General features: G+C 45.1%; 4 protein-coding genes across 4 annotated transcripts; 2 read left to right on the forward strand and 2 right to left on the reverse strand.

The window, feature by feature from the left end:
• The first annotated feature begins 5,379 nt into the window (after positions 1-5,379).
• On the forward strand, positions 5,380-5,941 carry LOC125510363 (histone H4). The gene has a single exon (XM_048675511.1). The coding sequence runs from the start codon at positions 5,451-5,453 to the stop codon at positions 5,760-5,762; it is 312 nt and encodes a 103-aa protein (XP_048531468.1). The 5' UTR covers positions 5,380-5,450; the 3' UTR covers positions 5,763-5,941.
• A 144-nt stretch (positions 5,942-6,085) lies between these two features.
• On the forward strand, positions 6,086-12,171 carry LOC125510362. Its single transcript, XM_048675509.1, has 3 exons — positions 6,086-6,259; positions 6,379-6,529; positions 11,694-12,171. Exons 1-3 carry the CDS (start codon positions 6,221-6,223, stop codon positions 11,816-11,818), a joined length of 315 nt encoding a protein of 104 aa, XP_048531466.1. The 5' UTR covers positions 6,086-6,220; the 3' UTR covers positions 11,819-12,171.
• Positions 7,970-11,635, reverse strand: LOC125510361 (NAC domain-containing protein 86-like). The gene is made up of 3 exons (XM_048675508.1): positions 10,496-11,635; positions 10,121-10,398; positions 7,970-8,456 (listed from the first exon to the last, which is right to left on the reverse strand). The coding sequence occupies exons 1-3, from the start codon at positions 10,650-10,652 to the stop codon at positions 8,238-8,240; spliced, it is 654 nt and encodes a 217-aa protein (XP_048531465.1). The 5' UTR covers positions 10,653-11,635; the 3' UTR covers positions 7,970-8,237.
• Positions 12,172-12,766: 595 nt separating the features above from the next.
• LOC125510360 (NAC domain-containing protein 86-like) lies at positions 12,767-15,182 on the reverse strand. The gene is made up of 3 exons (XM_048675507.1): positions 14,833-15,182; positions 14,449-14,744; positions 12,767-13,423 (listed from the first exon to the last, which is right to left on the reverse strand). The coding sequence occupies exons 1-3, from the start codon at positions 14,987-14,989 to the stop codon at positions 13,112-13,114; spliced, it is 765 nt and encodes a 254-aa protein (XP_048531464.1). The 5' UTR covers positions 14,990-15,182; the 3' UTR covers positions 12,767-13,111.
• Between the last annotated feature and the right edge of the window lie 527 nt (positions 15,183-15,709).

Here is a 15,709-nt window from a genome sequence, read left to right on the forward strand (position 1 = left end):
TGAGACGACACCATATGAATTATGGTTTGGCAAGAAACCTAAGCTGTTGTTTCTTAAAGTTTGAGGTTGCAATGCTTATGTAAAAAAGTTTCAACCTGATAAGCTCTAACCCAAATCGGAGAAGTGCGTCTTCATAGGATACCCAAAAGAAAATGTTGGGTACACCCTCTATCACAGATCCGAAGGTAATATATTCGTTGCTTTGAACGGATCCTTTCTAGAAAAGGAGTTTCTCTCGAAAGAAGTGAGTGGGAGGAAAGTAGAACTTGATGAGGTAACTGTACCTGCTCCCTTATTGGAAAGTAGTTCATCACAGAAATCTGTTCCTGTGACTACTACACCGATTAGTGAGGAAGCTAATGATGATGATCATGTAACTTCAGATCAAGTTACTACCGAACCTCGTAGGTAAACCAGAGTGAGATCCGCACCAGAGTGGTACAGCAATCCTGTTCTGGAGGTCATGTTACTTGACCATGACGAGCCTACGAACTATGAGGAAGCGATGAGAGCCCAGATTCCGCGAAATGGCTTGAGGCCACGAAATCTGAGATGAGATCCATGTATGAGAACAAAGTATGGACTTTGATTGACTTGCCCAATGATCGGTGAGCCATTGAGATTAAATGGATCTTCAATAGGAAGACGGACGCTGATAGTAGTGTTACTATCTACAAAGCTAGAATTGTCGCAAAAAGGTTTTCGACAAGTTCAAGGTGTTGACTACGATGAGAGTTTCTCACTCGTATCTATGCTTAAGTCTGTCCGAATCATGTTAGCAATTGCCACATTTTATGAAATCTGGCAAATGGATAAACAAAACTGCATTCCTTAATGGATTTATTAAAGAAGAGTTGTATATGATGCAACCAGAAGGTTTTGTCAATCCTAAAAGTACTAACAAAATATGCAAGCTCCAGCGATCCATCTATGGACTGGTGCAAGCATCTCGGAGTTGGAATATACGCTTTGATAAGTTGATCAAAGCATATAGTTTTATACAGACTTGCGGTGAAGCCTGTATTTACAAGAAAGTGAGTGGGAGCACTACAACATTTCTGATAAGTATATGTGAAAGACATATTGTTGATCGGAGATAATGTAGAATTATTCTGCAAAGCATAAAGGAATGTTTGAAAGGAGTTTTTCAAAGAAAGACCTCGGTGAAGCTGCTTACATATTGATCATCAAGATCTATAGAGATAGATCAATACCTTGATAAGTTTTTCCAATGAGTACATACCTTGACAAGATTTTGAAGTAGTTCAAAATGGAATAGTCAAAAAGGAGTTCTTGCCTGTGTTACAAGGTGTGAAGTTGAGTAAGACTCAAAACCCAACCACGGCAGAAGATAGAGAGAGAATGAAAGTCATTCCCTATGCCTCGGCCATAGGTTCTATAAAGTATGCCATGCTGTGTACCAGACCTATTGTATGCCCTGCCCTGAGTTTGGCAAAGGAGTACAATAGTGATCTAGGAGTAGATCACTGGACATTGGTCAAAGTTATCCTTAGTGGAATAAGGATATGTTTCTCGATTATGGAGGTGACAAAAGGTTCGTCGTAAAGGGTTACGTCGATGCAAGTTTTGACACTGATCCAGATGACTCTAAGTCCCAATCTGGATACATATTGAAAGTGGGAGCAATTAGCTAGAGTAGCTCCATGCAGAGCATTGTTGACATAGAAATTTGCAAAATTCTTACGGATCTGAATGTGGCAGACCCATTGACTAAACTTCTCTCATAAGCAAAACATGATCACACCTCAGTACTCTTTGGGTGTTAATCACATAGCGATGTGAACTAGATTATTGACTCTAGTAAACCCTTGGGTGTTGGTCACATGTCGATGTGAACTATGGGTTTTAATCACATGGTGATGTGAACTATCGATGTTAAATCACATGGCGATGTGAACTAGATTATTGACTCTAGTGCAAGTGGGAGACTGAAGGAAATATGCCCTAGAGGCAATAATAAAGTTATTATTTATTTTCTTATATCATGATAAATGTTTATTATTCATGCTAGAATTGTATTAACCGGAAACATAATACATGTGTGAATACATAGACAAACAGAGTGTCACTAGTATGCATCTACTTGATTAGCTCGTTCATCAAAGATGGTTATGTTTCCTAACCATAGACATGAGTTGTCATTTGATTAACGGGATCATATCATTAGGAGAATGATGTGATTGACTTGACCCATTCCGTTAGCATAGCACTTGATCGTTTAGTTTGTTGCTATTGCTTTCTTCATGACTTATACATGTTCCTATGACTATGAGATTATGCAACTCCCATTTATCGGAGGAACACTTTGTGTGCCACCAAACGTCACAACGTAACTGGGTGATTATAAAGGTGCTCTACAGGTGTCTCCGAAGGTACTTGTTGGGTTGGCGTATTTCGAGATTAGGATTTGTCACTCCGATTGTCGGAGAGGTATCTCTGGGCCCTCTCGGTAATGCACATCACTTAAGCCTTGCAAGCATTGCAGCTAATGAGTTAGTTGCAGGATGATGTATTACGGAACGAGTAAAGAGACTTGTCGGTAACGAGATTGAACTAGGTATTGAGATACCAACGATCGAATCTCGGGCAAGTAACATACCGATGACAAAGGGAACAACGTATGTTGTTATGCGATCTGACCGATAAAGATCTTCGTAGAATATGTGAGAGCCAATATGAGCATCCAGGTTCCGCTATTGGTTATTGACTGGAGACGTGTCTCGGTCATGTCTACATTGTTCTCGAACCCGTAGGGTCCGCACGCTTAAGGTTTCGATGACAGTTATATTATGAGTTTATGAGTTTTGATGCATCGAAGGAGTTCGGAGTCCCGGATGAGATCGGGAACATGACGAGGAGTCTCGAAATGGTCGAGACGTAAAGATCGATATATTGGACAACTATATTCGAACATCGGAAAGGTTCCAAGTGATTCGGGTATTTTTCAGAGTACCGGAGAGTTACGGGAATACGTATTGGGCCTTATTGGGCCATACGGGAAAGAAGGAAAAGGGCCTCAAGGGTGGCCGCACCCCTCCCCTTAGTCTGGTCCGAATTGGACTAGGGAAGGGGGGCGCCCCTTCCTTCCTTCTCCTTTTCCCTTCCTCTTTTCCTATTCCATATGGGAGGTGGAATCCTACTAAGACTAGGGAGTCCTAGTAGGACTCCACACTTGGCGCGCCCCTCCTAGGGCCGGCCTCCTCCTCCCTTGCTCCTTTATATACGGGTGCAGGGGGGCACCCCAAAGACACAACAATTGATCATTGATCTCTTAGCCGTGTGCGGTGCCTCCTTCCACCATAATCCTCGATAATATTGTAGCGGTGCTTAGGCGAAGCCCTGCGACGGTAGAACATCAAGATCGTCACCACGCCGTTGTGCTGACGGAACTCTTCCCCGACATTCTGCTGGATCGGAGTTCGGGGATCGTCATCGAGATGAACGTGTGCTAGAACTCGGAGGTGCCGTAGTTTCGGTGCTTGATTGGTCGGGCCAAGAAGACGTACGACTACATCAACCGCGTTGTGCTAACGCTTCCGCTTTCGGTCTACGAGGGTACGTAGACAACACTCTCCTCTCTCGTTGCTATGCATCACCATGATCTTGCGTGTGCGTAGGAATTTTTTTGAAATTACTACGTTCCCCAACAGTAGGTGCCCTGTGGCACCCTGGTTTCAACTGGGCCGACAATGTTGGTCTTCTATGGATCTTCATGGATCCAGTATTGGTGCATCTACTTTCGTGTGTCTATAGGTTGGATTCTTCCAGTTTATGCTTCTCTTCATCGACGACGGTTGTTGTTCCGATGCACTAGTTCTGTGAAGGCTTAACACGATTTTTTGACTGTCTATTACAACAATTTTTGCCCGGCTATGATGAAGGAGGGGCGATGACGGCAACGTGCCTTCCGCTCACTCCAATGCTTGTAGTTGTCGTTAGACAATCAATTAACTTGGATGCAATTTTTATTAATTTTTAGTGTTCTTTGTACTGGCATTAAAGTACTAGATTAGAAGTTTCTCCAAGAAAAACCAAACGCATCACTAGTGTTGGGAAAGAAAGACGAATCACAATCTTTGGTTTCGCAACTTTTGTATGGTATAGATCAAAGTACAAGTCACGTAAGGATCGATATAATAAAACTGAAAAGCCAGCAAAATATCTCTGAGCTTGATACCAACGCTCATTACGTGCCTCCGACACCACCACAGCAAACACCGAAGAAAATAATAACAGATCATCTCCTCACCCGAGTTTACCGCGACTTCATCGCTGATATGCAACTTTGTGGACCTTCAAGGTGGCTCGTCAAAAGTGGAGCACTTGTCGTTGAAGGAATAAGACCGATGCAACACCCCAGATACACGCCATCGAACTCTAAATCTGACACCCTACCACAACTAAGATACCGAAGGAGGAAACCATACCTGCCATCCACAAACCACGAACTCAGCACACATTCCGTCTTCCAGATGTCGTCGATGCAGACCATAATCTGCATCCGTTTCTGGACTACCTCCCAAGCTCTGCGCCACGCTGGAGCAAACGCCGCCGCAACGACGGAGTCCGAGGACATGGATCCACCACGAGAATGTCGTCGCCGCCACGCCATCCTTGTTTGAACAAATTGGTTTCCAAATTCATTTTCAATCATAAGACAGATGTCCTCGTCAGGGAAGGATTCGATTTTTTTAATTTCAGCGTCGTCATTGTTGTCGTCGAAGTAAAACGATGAATAGCCTAAAAACCTAGATTTTGAGGGAGTACAAACGATCCACGCGCGTGGATCCGACAACCCCCCTCACCACCAGCGACCGCCGGCGAAGGGGAGCCGCTGAAAGATTGGCCTCTCCTGACGGTGGCTAGGATTCCAGCCACGAGGGACGAGAGGAAAAAGGAAGCACAAATATTGGTTTCACAATTTTGCCTACCAGACCAGAGTCGTGGAAAACGTACAATACGCCTTCCATCCGCGCTCGTCGTAACCAAGTTTACGCCTTCAAACCAGTTCCGTGGCCTGCACACAGCTCACCGGCCACGCCCACACCGACAGTCTCCGCAAAAACGCATCCAAAACTTCGCGGCAGCGAGCACCCCGCGCAAAAATCCATCCGAAAACCACGCGGGCCCGCCCGCCATCCACCCAAACGAGATTCACTCCCTCCTCGCGCTCCCGCACCCCGCCTCGTCCTCACAGAAAAAGCACACCTCCCCGCCACGTCACCGATCCGCGCCACCCCTCCTCCCCCATTCCTCGCCGTCCACCTCCCATCCGACGGCCCGCGCCCCGCATCACGCGGATCCTGGCCGCTCCCCTCTCCCCAAACCCCGCGGCTATAAATCCCACCTCGCCGCGCACTCCACCACCATCAATCTCATCACCCACCACCAAACACAATCCAAGCCAATCCCACCGGAGAGAAGAGAAGATGTCGGGCCGCGGCAAGGGAGGCAAGGGGCTGGGCAAGGGCGGCGCCAAGCGCCACCGGAAGGTGCTGCGCGACAACATCCAGGGCATCACCAAGCCGGCGATCCGCCGTCTTGCGCGGCGTGGCGGCGTGAAGCGCATCTCGGGGCTCATCTACGAGGAGACCCGCGGCGTGCTCAAGATCTTCCTCGAGAACGTCATCCGCGACGCCGTCACCTACACCGAGCACGCCCGCCGCAAGACCGTCACCGCCATGGACGTCGTCTACGCGCTCAAGCGCCAGGGCCGCACCCTCTACGGATTCGGCGGCTAGGCCGAGGGCCCAGCCAGCTCGCGACGCCGCCGTCCGGCAGAGTAGTGGTATCTATCTAGTTGCTGTCTAGGGTTCGTGGTTCTCCTTGTATGTCGCTGGTGTTTGTCTGCTCCCGTCTTGTGAGCTGATGTTGTACTGGAAGAAATTTGGAATGGAAATTGCAGTAGCTTACCCCTGAATTCCTCTGCATCTCTTGAGTACGGTTTCAGTATTTTGCAATACGCTGTCCGATTTCACATCCCTGTACTCTCAAATTTTCTGCCCCCAAATCGACTCGGTTTTGCCCCCAAATCTTCTGCATTGAACACCTCTGAACTGCGAAATTCCTTCGAGCTGTTTGTCCCTCTCTGAATTAATCTCCATTGTCTGTCTCTGAATTTTTCTGCACGCCCACTCATCCGAGCTGATTCAAAATCCGTCGAGTAACAACTGCAGACGGCGATCCACCCAGCCGGAGAATGGAACGGCTTGTCTGCACCGGCACGGCGGCGGCGCAGGTACGAGCCCCAACCCAAAACCTGTTTCCACCCAGCCATTTCGTCGAACACCCGAGGTGCATTGCGTTCTCGTTGCCTGCTTCGTTCGTTCACGCCCCATGTCTCTTGCTTTGAAACAGATTGGAGCCGAGGTCGCCGCTGACCGCGGGGACGAGGGCGGTCGTGCTGCGGCGGTGGAACGCGGCCGCCGCCATGGGGGGCCCTGGAGTTGGGATCGCGTGCTCGCCTCTGCCCCGAATCGATCCACTTTGCTGCTCCCGCGACCTCCCGGTACAGATCTGATTTACCATCTCGATGTCTTTGCAAAAGTTGTCATGATCAGCCACAGCTTCGATTTGGTAGTTCATACCAGCTTTATCGGTTGCAATTTGGATGCACTACCAATCAGGACATTTTTTTGTGGAATTCCAAAAATATTTTAAAACAAAAGACTACCCCAGAGACCTGAGTAGCTGACCTGACCATTTGAACTGTGATGTGAATCAGCCATTTCCTTTTTTATTTAAAATATAGGTGTTGACTGGCTGATAACATTCTGAAATGTGATAAGAACCAGCTGATTTCTTTGCTTGTTCTTGAAAATGGACATCGGCCAACGGACTACCTTTTGAATTATGACAAGGAGCAGCTGGTTTCTTTGGCTGAAATTAGATTTTGACTACCTGAGTAACCCGACCCATATTTTTTGATGGTGGCAACTGGTAAGAACACAGTTGATTTCCTTGGCTGATAAGATGTATGAACTGAATTCATCATGGAGAAACATGAACCAGTGTGGACCTGAAGGCGCAAAATGCAAGCATTAGGTTGATGGGGTCTGGGTTTGGTTTACAGCTACCCATGTAGTCATATATCCGAGGAATTTGTTATTGTCTGGGTGCTGAGATCTCTGGCTTTCACAGCCTTGAAATGATACGAGTACTATGATACAGTATATGAACAATTACTAGCTAGCCTTGGATTGGGATGGGAAGCAACTGATTTCTTTGCCTGATTTTGAAAATAGATGTTGACTTTGTGAAACATCTTTTTAAATTGTGGTAAGAGGCAGCTATTTTCTTCGGCTAAAAGTAGATTTTGACTACCTGACACCTTTTTGAATTGGAATAACCATTTAACCATCTTGTTTCTTTGGCTGAAAATGCATATGAACTGAACATATTCAGAGGCAGACGCTATGAAAATATATGACACATTATGGTGCTAAAGGCGCATAAATAAAGGTCGATGGGTTCTGTGTTTGGTTTTCAGCAACCCATGCAGCCATGTATTCAAGGATTTTATGATAACTTGAATGCGGAGATTTCAAGCTTTCAGCCTTGAAATGGCCAAGTGAGTACAATGATATCTAAACAGCTCTAGTTAGAACCTACATCTGGAAAACAGTCTGAAAACTGTATGTAGCTTACGCTATTCTTTATTTCACACGAGCTTAGGCTATTGACGAACATGACAATTGCACCACTTGTATACATTTTGCAACTCAGGAACCTTTAAACATTAATAAGAACGATTCACTACCATATTGGCACCTTACATTTCCGAGTTGAATTTGATTAGTTCGTAATGGTGATTGCTAATGGTATTAGTAGCTTTGGTCTCTTTACATTTGAGACTGATACCCTTAAAATCATTATAAACTGATATTACAAAATTTTTGGAACATGAAAACTGTGCACAGAATAAGATACATTAAACTACGTTTCTGCCTTTTGTATTAGTGCTTTCACTATAAATCATTGCATTGGATGGTAGATACAGGTAAAAGAAGACTTCGAGTACAAAGTAGCCCATTTGTATATTACATTACCAAAAGAAGAAAAGTATAAGCCTACATCAAGAATCAGAGTCCAAACTTAAGTGTTCATACTGTCCAAAGTGAGAAGTGTTTTTATCAAACATATACAAAGATACACAGTGTAACTAGTGCTGGAATTTCTGGTTAGATCATGTTGAGCAAGCTGCATTCTCTAGTTCATTACTTGGTTTTGTTGCTGCACCACAGGTCTTCCACTATGAACTGCATCCAAGAATTGTCTTTGTCATTCTCGTTTGCAGTTGAGGACTCTCCAGCATCCTCAAAGTCTGTAACCTGTTCTTGATTTCCTTTAGCCTGTGATGAGCTGCATTCCCCTTGTTTTTCAAATTCACCAGCCGGCACATTTTTCTTGAAAACCCGACATAGCGCATAGGAGTCCTGTAGAAGAACAAGAAAGATGAACAACCAGTCCTCGTTTCCTTTCTTTTTTTGCTTTCACATGAAACTAACTGTCTCTATGTTGGACGAATCATGAGCACATGGATGGAAAATTAATTCCATGCTAACCTTTATAATTTGAATCATATGGATGTAAAAATGCCATTCTAACCTTTCTGCTTTACTGAACAATATACAGCTGCAAACTTAAACTGTATTTATTACGCTGCTTCATTATTTTGGGGATTTTTCCTGCTTTGTTACATGTGCTAATGTGCTATATCTATGCATTGGAAGGCCCTTCTATGTTTATACGCGGTGGATTGGGGTCTGTGTCCTGTTTTTTTTTCTTTTCTGTAAGACTCACAATTAGTTATTTGCGTTCTGATAATAGAATATCTGTGTTACATCTGCAAACTTATAAACTGTGTAGATGCTGCTGCTTCATTGTCTTGGGGACTTTTGCTGCTCTGGTACATGTGCTATATCTATACGTTCAAATAACATTCTATGTTCATACATGTGCTGGATCGGGGTTCACATCCTGCTTTTTTTTCTTGTTCTCTTTTGTAGGGCTTATCATTAGCTACTTGGCTTTTCATGATAGAATTCTGGGTTTCTAGCTAAATAAACCTTGTTTATTACCAATCTTTGGGAATGAATCTCTAGAGAATTCAGCATTATGTGCAGCAGGAAATTATATGCAAGTTCAGTGCTGACTGCAGTATGCTGCAGCCTAATAGTCTCTTAGAATATGATCAACCATCCACACTTATAAACAGTTTTTTGTGGGGTATTTGCTGTGTTACGTTTGGACTAAATGTAACCAAATTTAGTTGTCACATAAAGCGATGCACAAACTCTGAATAGTACTGCACTATTACTGTATAAACAGTCACAGAAATGTGAAATGGATGGCCCAGTATGCACAATTTTTAGCTAGCAAGTTTGCTGTGCTCTGCTCTCCCATCTAATCTACAGTTAACATGGGATCAGAAGTTTATGTTCAGTTTTACTAACAAGTAAAGTAGGAGTGGGACATGGAGAATAAAGTGCAAAGCCACCTACACAGCACTGGGCCACACCGAAGGATGTCTAAGCTTTAAGGTAGCATCAACATGCAAAAGACCTAGATTATGTGTACTCTGGATCATGAGGCGGTGGTGGCACCCCTTATGCAGTCACACAGTATGGTTTCAATTCAGAAACCAAGGATTGGATGTTACATTTGTCTTATCAAGAGCACCAAAAAAGTGCACCATGTGTGACCCCATTAGAAGAACTTCTGCTGTACTTTGTAAAGTATCTATGGTCTATGGAAGCAAGGAATACTTTATGCTGATGGATATGGGCCGGGGAAAAAGAGATAAGAACCCTAGCTTTTCATGCACTCCATGCATAAACAACGTAGTTTTCCTGAACTGCGTATGCCCTAGCTAATTTTTCCCTCTTTTATTGTCAATTTTATTTTTTCTGTTTATAATCAAAACAAAATTATTTTAGCAAGACAACATCTCTAAAATCATGCATATTTCCAAGGTATGATTACTACAAGATTGGCTGGATTTTAGTACCATGAACTGCATCCTGAGCTCACTAGATGCAGCAGAAACACAATGATTTAACTGATACTGAAAGTGAGGAGAGGAGGATGAAGGAGTAACCTGAACCCCCATGGTGTTGTTGCATTCGCTTTCCTCGATGCGGTACTCATGCATGACCCAGTTGCTCCTGATCCCCTGAGGAGCTCGGCCTTGGTAGAAGACTAATGTCTTCTTCATACCGATTGACCTCTTCTGGTAGTTGATGGATCGATCTTTGCCGGTCGATTTCCAGTATCCTGCTCGAGTTGCTCGGTTCGTCCGGCATCCATTTGGATACTTCCTATCCCTTGGCCCAAAGAAGTACCACTCAGGGTCTCTACTGGGCAGGAACGATTTCTCTTCCAAAACAAAGAACATATCCCAAGTTCAATCAGGACTCAGCAGTTGTTAGACAACAGGATGAACAACACAACAGAGTTTAATTTTTCAGGTTACCTGCTAGCTCCCAAGGCTCACACTTGTAGAGGTCTACCTCTGGGATGATGTCGAGTTCGATGCTCTGGCCATGGACCTTCCTCTTGAGGTAATAGTTCACAAGCTCCTCATCAGTTGGATGAAACCTAAAGCCTGGGGGGAGACCAACCGGCGCCATGATCTCCTGGTTCGCCTCCTCCTTTGTTGCTGATCTTTCTCTTTGTCTTTCCCCTTTGGCTTTCCCTACCGTGTCCAGCTGCTGCGCTCTTTAGCCCCTCCGTGAAATGATTCAAAGCCTGCCCTACAAGTAGCCGTGTCTCTCTTTCCAGGATTCTCACACAAGCAGGCTCTGGACGTCTTACAGCACCGAAGGATCTTCTTTTCATTTCTTTTAACTTTTGTTCTGTTTTTTATCTGGATAACACACTTTTATGATCTCCAATGCTGGTAGGTCGTGGAGGGGCGCTGTACCAGGATGAGAAAGTTGTCACGATGCCGCCTGCCTGGACCTTGCATTAGATCATGTTCTTTTGCCCACTGAACTTGTTTTTGTGCCTCACAAGCTTAGCCTCTTTGAAGTGTCGTAGAGAAGAAGAGGACTAAAGACAAGGGTGGGGAGCTATGCCACATGCATCTGTCTTGGGATCAGCATTGTAAAACAGAAAGTTTCAGAAGGGAAAAGGAAAGGTTCATGTAGCCATGAGGCCCTATAGTGTCAATGAGCTTGCATTGCTAGCCATTCAGCCATCTAGATCAGACAAAACTTTTAGCTTTAGATTCTGACAAAGGAGTAATTGAGTGCATTCGATCATCACATTTCTAGTTGAGCATACAAATGCCTCCAGAAGCATAAGTTGATTAGAAAGCTCCTTGTGTTCAACAATACATAGAAATCAACGGCAATGATCTAGATCCTCTCTTTCTTGAATGGAAGCCGTTCGATTAGTAAGATCAAATGATCAGTCTCAATGCAAGAAATATTTATGTGTACTGCAACCTTATTTTGAAGGGGATAAATGATCTGTTAAAAAACTGGCTGTAATTTTCTCCTAAACTCCTCCAACTCTACAATGCCAACGAAGCAGATGGCGTCGCATGTAAAGAGGCCAGCGAGTAGCCTTACCCAATTCTCTACACGAAAAGAAGGGCATCACCTTCAGATGCATGTGGTCTAAAGCAAATTCTGTTTCTAAATGTAGATTTGCAAATTACTTTGCAGTTGGTGTGACTATCCAAACGGCGAAACGGTTCAAGGGTACTATCGACCTGCTGGGCCATTCTGAAAAAGATTCAGAGGCAACACGCTTGCAGCGAAGATTCACGGTGAAGACACACATAAGGTAGACTGCAGAACTTTAGTTCTGTCTTCTCTGGTACCAGCGAGGCCGGAACGATGCCCAGAAAGATGATACATCATTAGTGTTTTCGCCTGAGATCTGCATAGAAGCTTTCCTGGCCATGTGGTAAAAAGAGATGTTATTGGAGCACCACTCGGGTAACACTTTGTTGCAGTACACGGTTTTGTGAAAAATACAGTCCTAGACCTGTATGTTTACTGAGAGTAAAAAGCTGCTCCGAGCTTATATTTATTGACTTGAGAAGGATTCTGATTGACATTCTAGGGCTACTGGTAACAGCATGTGGTAACCTCTGATCTAGAATAGTATTCCTTCAACGTTTTTGTGCACAGAAGTGTTCAATTAAGCTTCTTCGTCAGTACTGATGCATGCCTTGCAATCCAAGCATGTAACGGATCCTGCTGCATAGGATTTTCCATGTTTACAGGATATAGTGCTTTGCATGTGATATTCTAAAGAAAAGGTAGGTTTTCAGCATTTGAAGATACATTTAAAGAAAGTAAAATGGTTTACTGTGAGATATCTATTTTATGATTCAAGAAGTATGAAAAAAATGTTTTTTCATATCTATATGCTTGGTCTATTTTACTTATGTAATATATATGTAAACAATGTACGGTACAAATTTGGTTGCCAAAAATCATACTTTAGTTGCAATTTTATTTTCTTATTTATTGATCAACAAATGAATGACGGATTTACTCAGGCAATAAGAACCAGGTGCCAGGTTTGGAGCAGATATATGCAAATTGAGCAGGCAGGTACAAACAGTTACATTTTTGTTCAATTCTATTGACATACAGGGAGGCACACAACAACTATGTATGCTATGGAATGGCATAGCCTCACTCTTTCTTTTTTCACAGCAAGAGGAGAAAAAAAAGAGCCTCCAATCGAGAAGCATAATAATACATATGAACACCAAGGAAAGCATGAACAGAAGACGAAGAAAACACAAATGAAGTCTGATTGTTCCTATCATCATCATATAAATATAAATCCTCCTTATGAGTTCATCTCCAGGAAGGATTACAGCCTTCACCTTGAGGCCAGCATCGATCGATCGGTTACCCAAACTCCCAGCAATACGCTGGAAGATGGAACCCAAAAGGATTATATATACCTTATTACTGCTTAATCTTTCACCTTCAACACTCGGTGATTATTGATAAATTGCCAGCAGCACCGATCACAAAAAGAAAAAGGAAAAAATATATAGGTATATATATCAGGAGGATTATTTCCACCGACAGAAGAAGCTCTCCGGCCGCATGCATGATCAGCCGGCGCAGGAGGTGCTCTCCTCGGCGGCGGTGCTGGAGCACCAGGCGTCCTCGGAGATGAACTGCATCCAGGAGTCGTCCTTGTCTGCCTCGTCGTCTGCGTCGGCGTCAGCACCGCCGGAGGTGGACCCTGCGGGCACGTCGGGCGACGGGGTCTGGTAGTACTCCTGTCCGGCAGTGCGGCTGCTGGCGAGCAGCTGCTGGCAGGCGCCCTCGAGCAGTGCCATGCTGCACTGCCCCTCCTGCAGCTCCTCCACCTCGGCGCAGATGGCGTTCTTCTTGAAGACCCGGCACAGCGCGTAGGTATCCTGATCCATCCACCATGCATGGTATATTAACTCATGATAGGAAAAAGCAAAAACAAGATCCATCTGCTATTGTGGTTTCTCAAGTCTTTTCTGAAAGTTTATGCACACACTGATGCATGATTATCTCATGTGCAGTTACTTCTGCCAATTACTAGTCAATAGGCCTTGGGTTTTGGGCAATTTGACCCATCAGAGTGCCATCATAGGGTTGTATACATTCTTGTTGATTGTTAATCAGAAAAGAGGCCGATCGATGATCAAAGCAAAGCGGGAGAAGAAATAAGAAGACTAGCCGGCCATGGAAGAATCAGAAGGGTGCGAGGATGATGATGGGATTCAGCACGGAATAAAGCGGAAAGCGCGGGAGGACGCCGACATGCATATGGCCATGACACGAGCTGCTATCTCGCGCCAAGATGCATGAGGGCTTGCTTTGCTTTGCTTGCTCTCTAGCTTTGGTTAAGGCCCTTTAGTGCCTCATGATCAGTGCAGACTGCTCTAATCTCATCTCACCAAAATAAAGAGAACGCAGCGCAGCATGCATGGTTAACACGTAGAGTAGAGTACGCACTACTCTCTTAGAACAAAGAACGTCGCTGGAGAAAGAACAAATTAATACTACTAATGCTAAGGCCCCGGCTTTTACTTTTGTTAGTTGAATTTTTTGGACAGCGAGGCGAGGCCTACATGTTTGTCTCATCAGCTGGATGAAAGCAAAGTGACCCGACCCATACTTAGCTACTACCAGTACTCGTACCGTTTTACAGACGTGATAGAAAGCCATGTTTTAATCCTCTCAGGAAATTTTTACGCCTTCCATTTGGGATGCAAGCAGAAATTTTCTTTGCCCGGCCGGCCGGCCGGCCAGCACAAAAGAAAAGGATCAAAATTTTCTCAAAGCCCTAACTTCCAATTCCTAAAAAAGAACCCTAATTTTCCATGCATAGAAGGAGATGACGATCAGCATGCTCATGACGAGAGATATGATATAGCTAGAGAGAACGAAGGTGATCAATTATACGTACCTGGATGGCGATGGTGTCCTCGGAGTCCTTGTCGTCGAGGCGGTACTCGTGCATCACCCAATCGGTGCGCACCCCCTGCGGCGCGCGTCCGCGGTAGTATACCAGCGTCTTCTTCATCCCGATTGCCCGGGCGCCGCCGCCGTGGTGCTGCTGCGTCATGACGCGCCGGTCCTTGCCGGTGGACTTCCAGTACCCTGCCCGCGTCGCCCGGTTGGTCCGGAAGCCGTTGGGGTACTTGCGGTCCCTCGGCCCGAAGAAGTACCACTCCGGGTCACGGCTCGGCAAAAACGACTTCTCTGCACGCGCCATGAGGACGGATGGTGTAATTCATCAATCAGTTCACGTAGGCGAGATCACATGCGAATTCAAATCGATCGATCATACCTGCGAGGTCCCATGGCTCGCACTTGTAGAGGTCCACCTCCGGGATGATGTCGAGCTCGATGTGGAGCCCGTGGATCTTGCGCTTCAGGTAGTAGTTCACCAGCTCCTCGTCCGTCGGGTGGAACCGGAAACCCGGCGGCAGACCCACCGGCGCCATACCCCGGCGATCGACGACGGCGTCTGCGTGCTCCGGGCTGCGGCAGCTAGGTTGGTAGCTGCTTCGGCCAAGGAGCAAGATGCGCACTTTGCTTCTTCTTCTCTGCTCCTGCTGGTTGGAGGAGGGTGCTGCTGCTGCCTTTACCGGGCGGCTAGCTGCCCTTATAAGTAGGTTTTCTCTTCCTCTGGGTCGATCGTCGTCGGCTGGGGTAGGAGGCACACTAGTCATCCTCCCCTCGAGATTTTCATCGATCGGATGGGGGCCACCTTTACTAGCTACCTCCTCTTTTCCAGATTCCCTCGCAAGCTTCATCCTTTTCCTTACACGGCGCCGGACCGCCCCTCATTTCTCTCTTAGAGTCTAGACGTGTATCTCTCTCTCCCTCTCTCTCTCTCTCTCTCTCTCTCTCTCTCTCTCTCTCTCTCTCCAATCCTGGTAAGTGAATGGATCAAGTTTTCTGCGAGTGACTAGATTACTCCATTGCTGAAATAAAACTACCAAGACAGTGTCCACTATATGTCATGTCTTTATTGAGGTTTTCAAAATATCAAGTCTTTAATAAATGGTTCATATAATTATATTACATAATCTCGGTCCAACAGTTAACAAGCTGAGTACATGTTTATACATGTACAATGTGTGAAGCCATTGCTACATTGTTTGAGCATCCACACCCTATAAACACCTATAGCCTCGGTAAACACACCATCTTTCTCTCGA

This window comes from Triticum urartu, chromosome 5 (genome assembly GCF_003073215.2).
Source record: "Triticum urartu cultivar G1812 chromosome 5, Tu2.1, whole genome shotgun sequence".
NCBI lineage: Eukaryota > Viridiplantae > Streptophyta > Magnoliopsida > Poales > Poaceae > Triticum > Triticum urartu.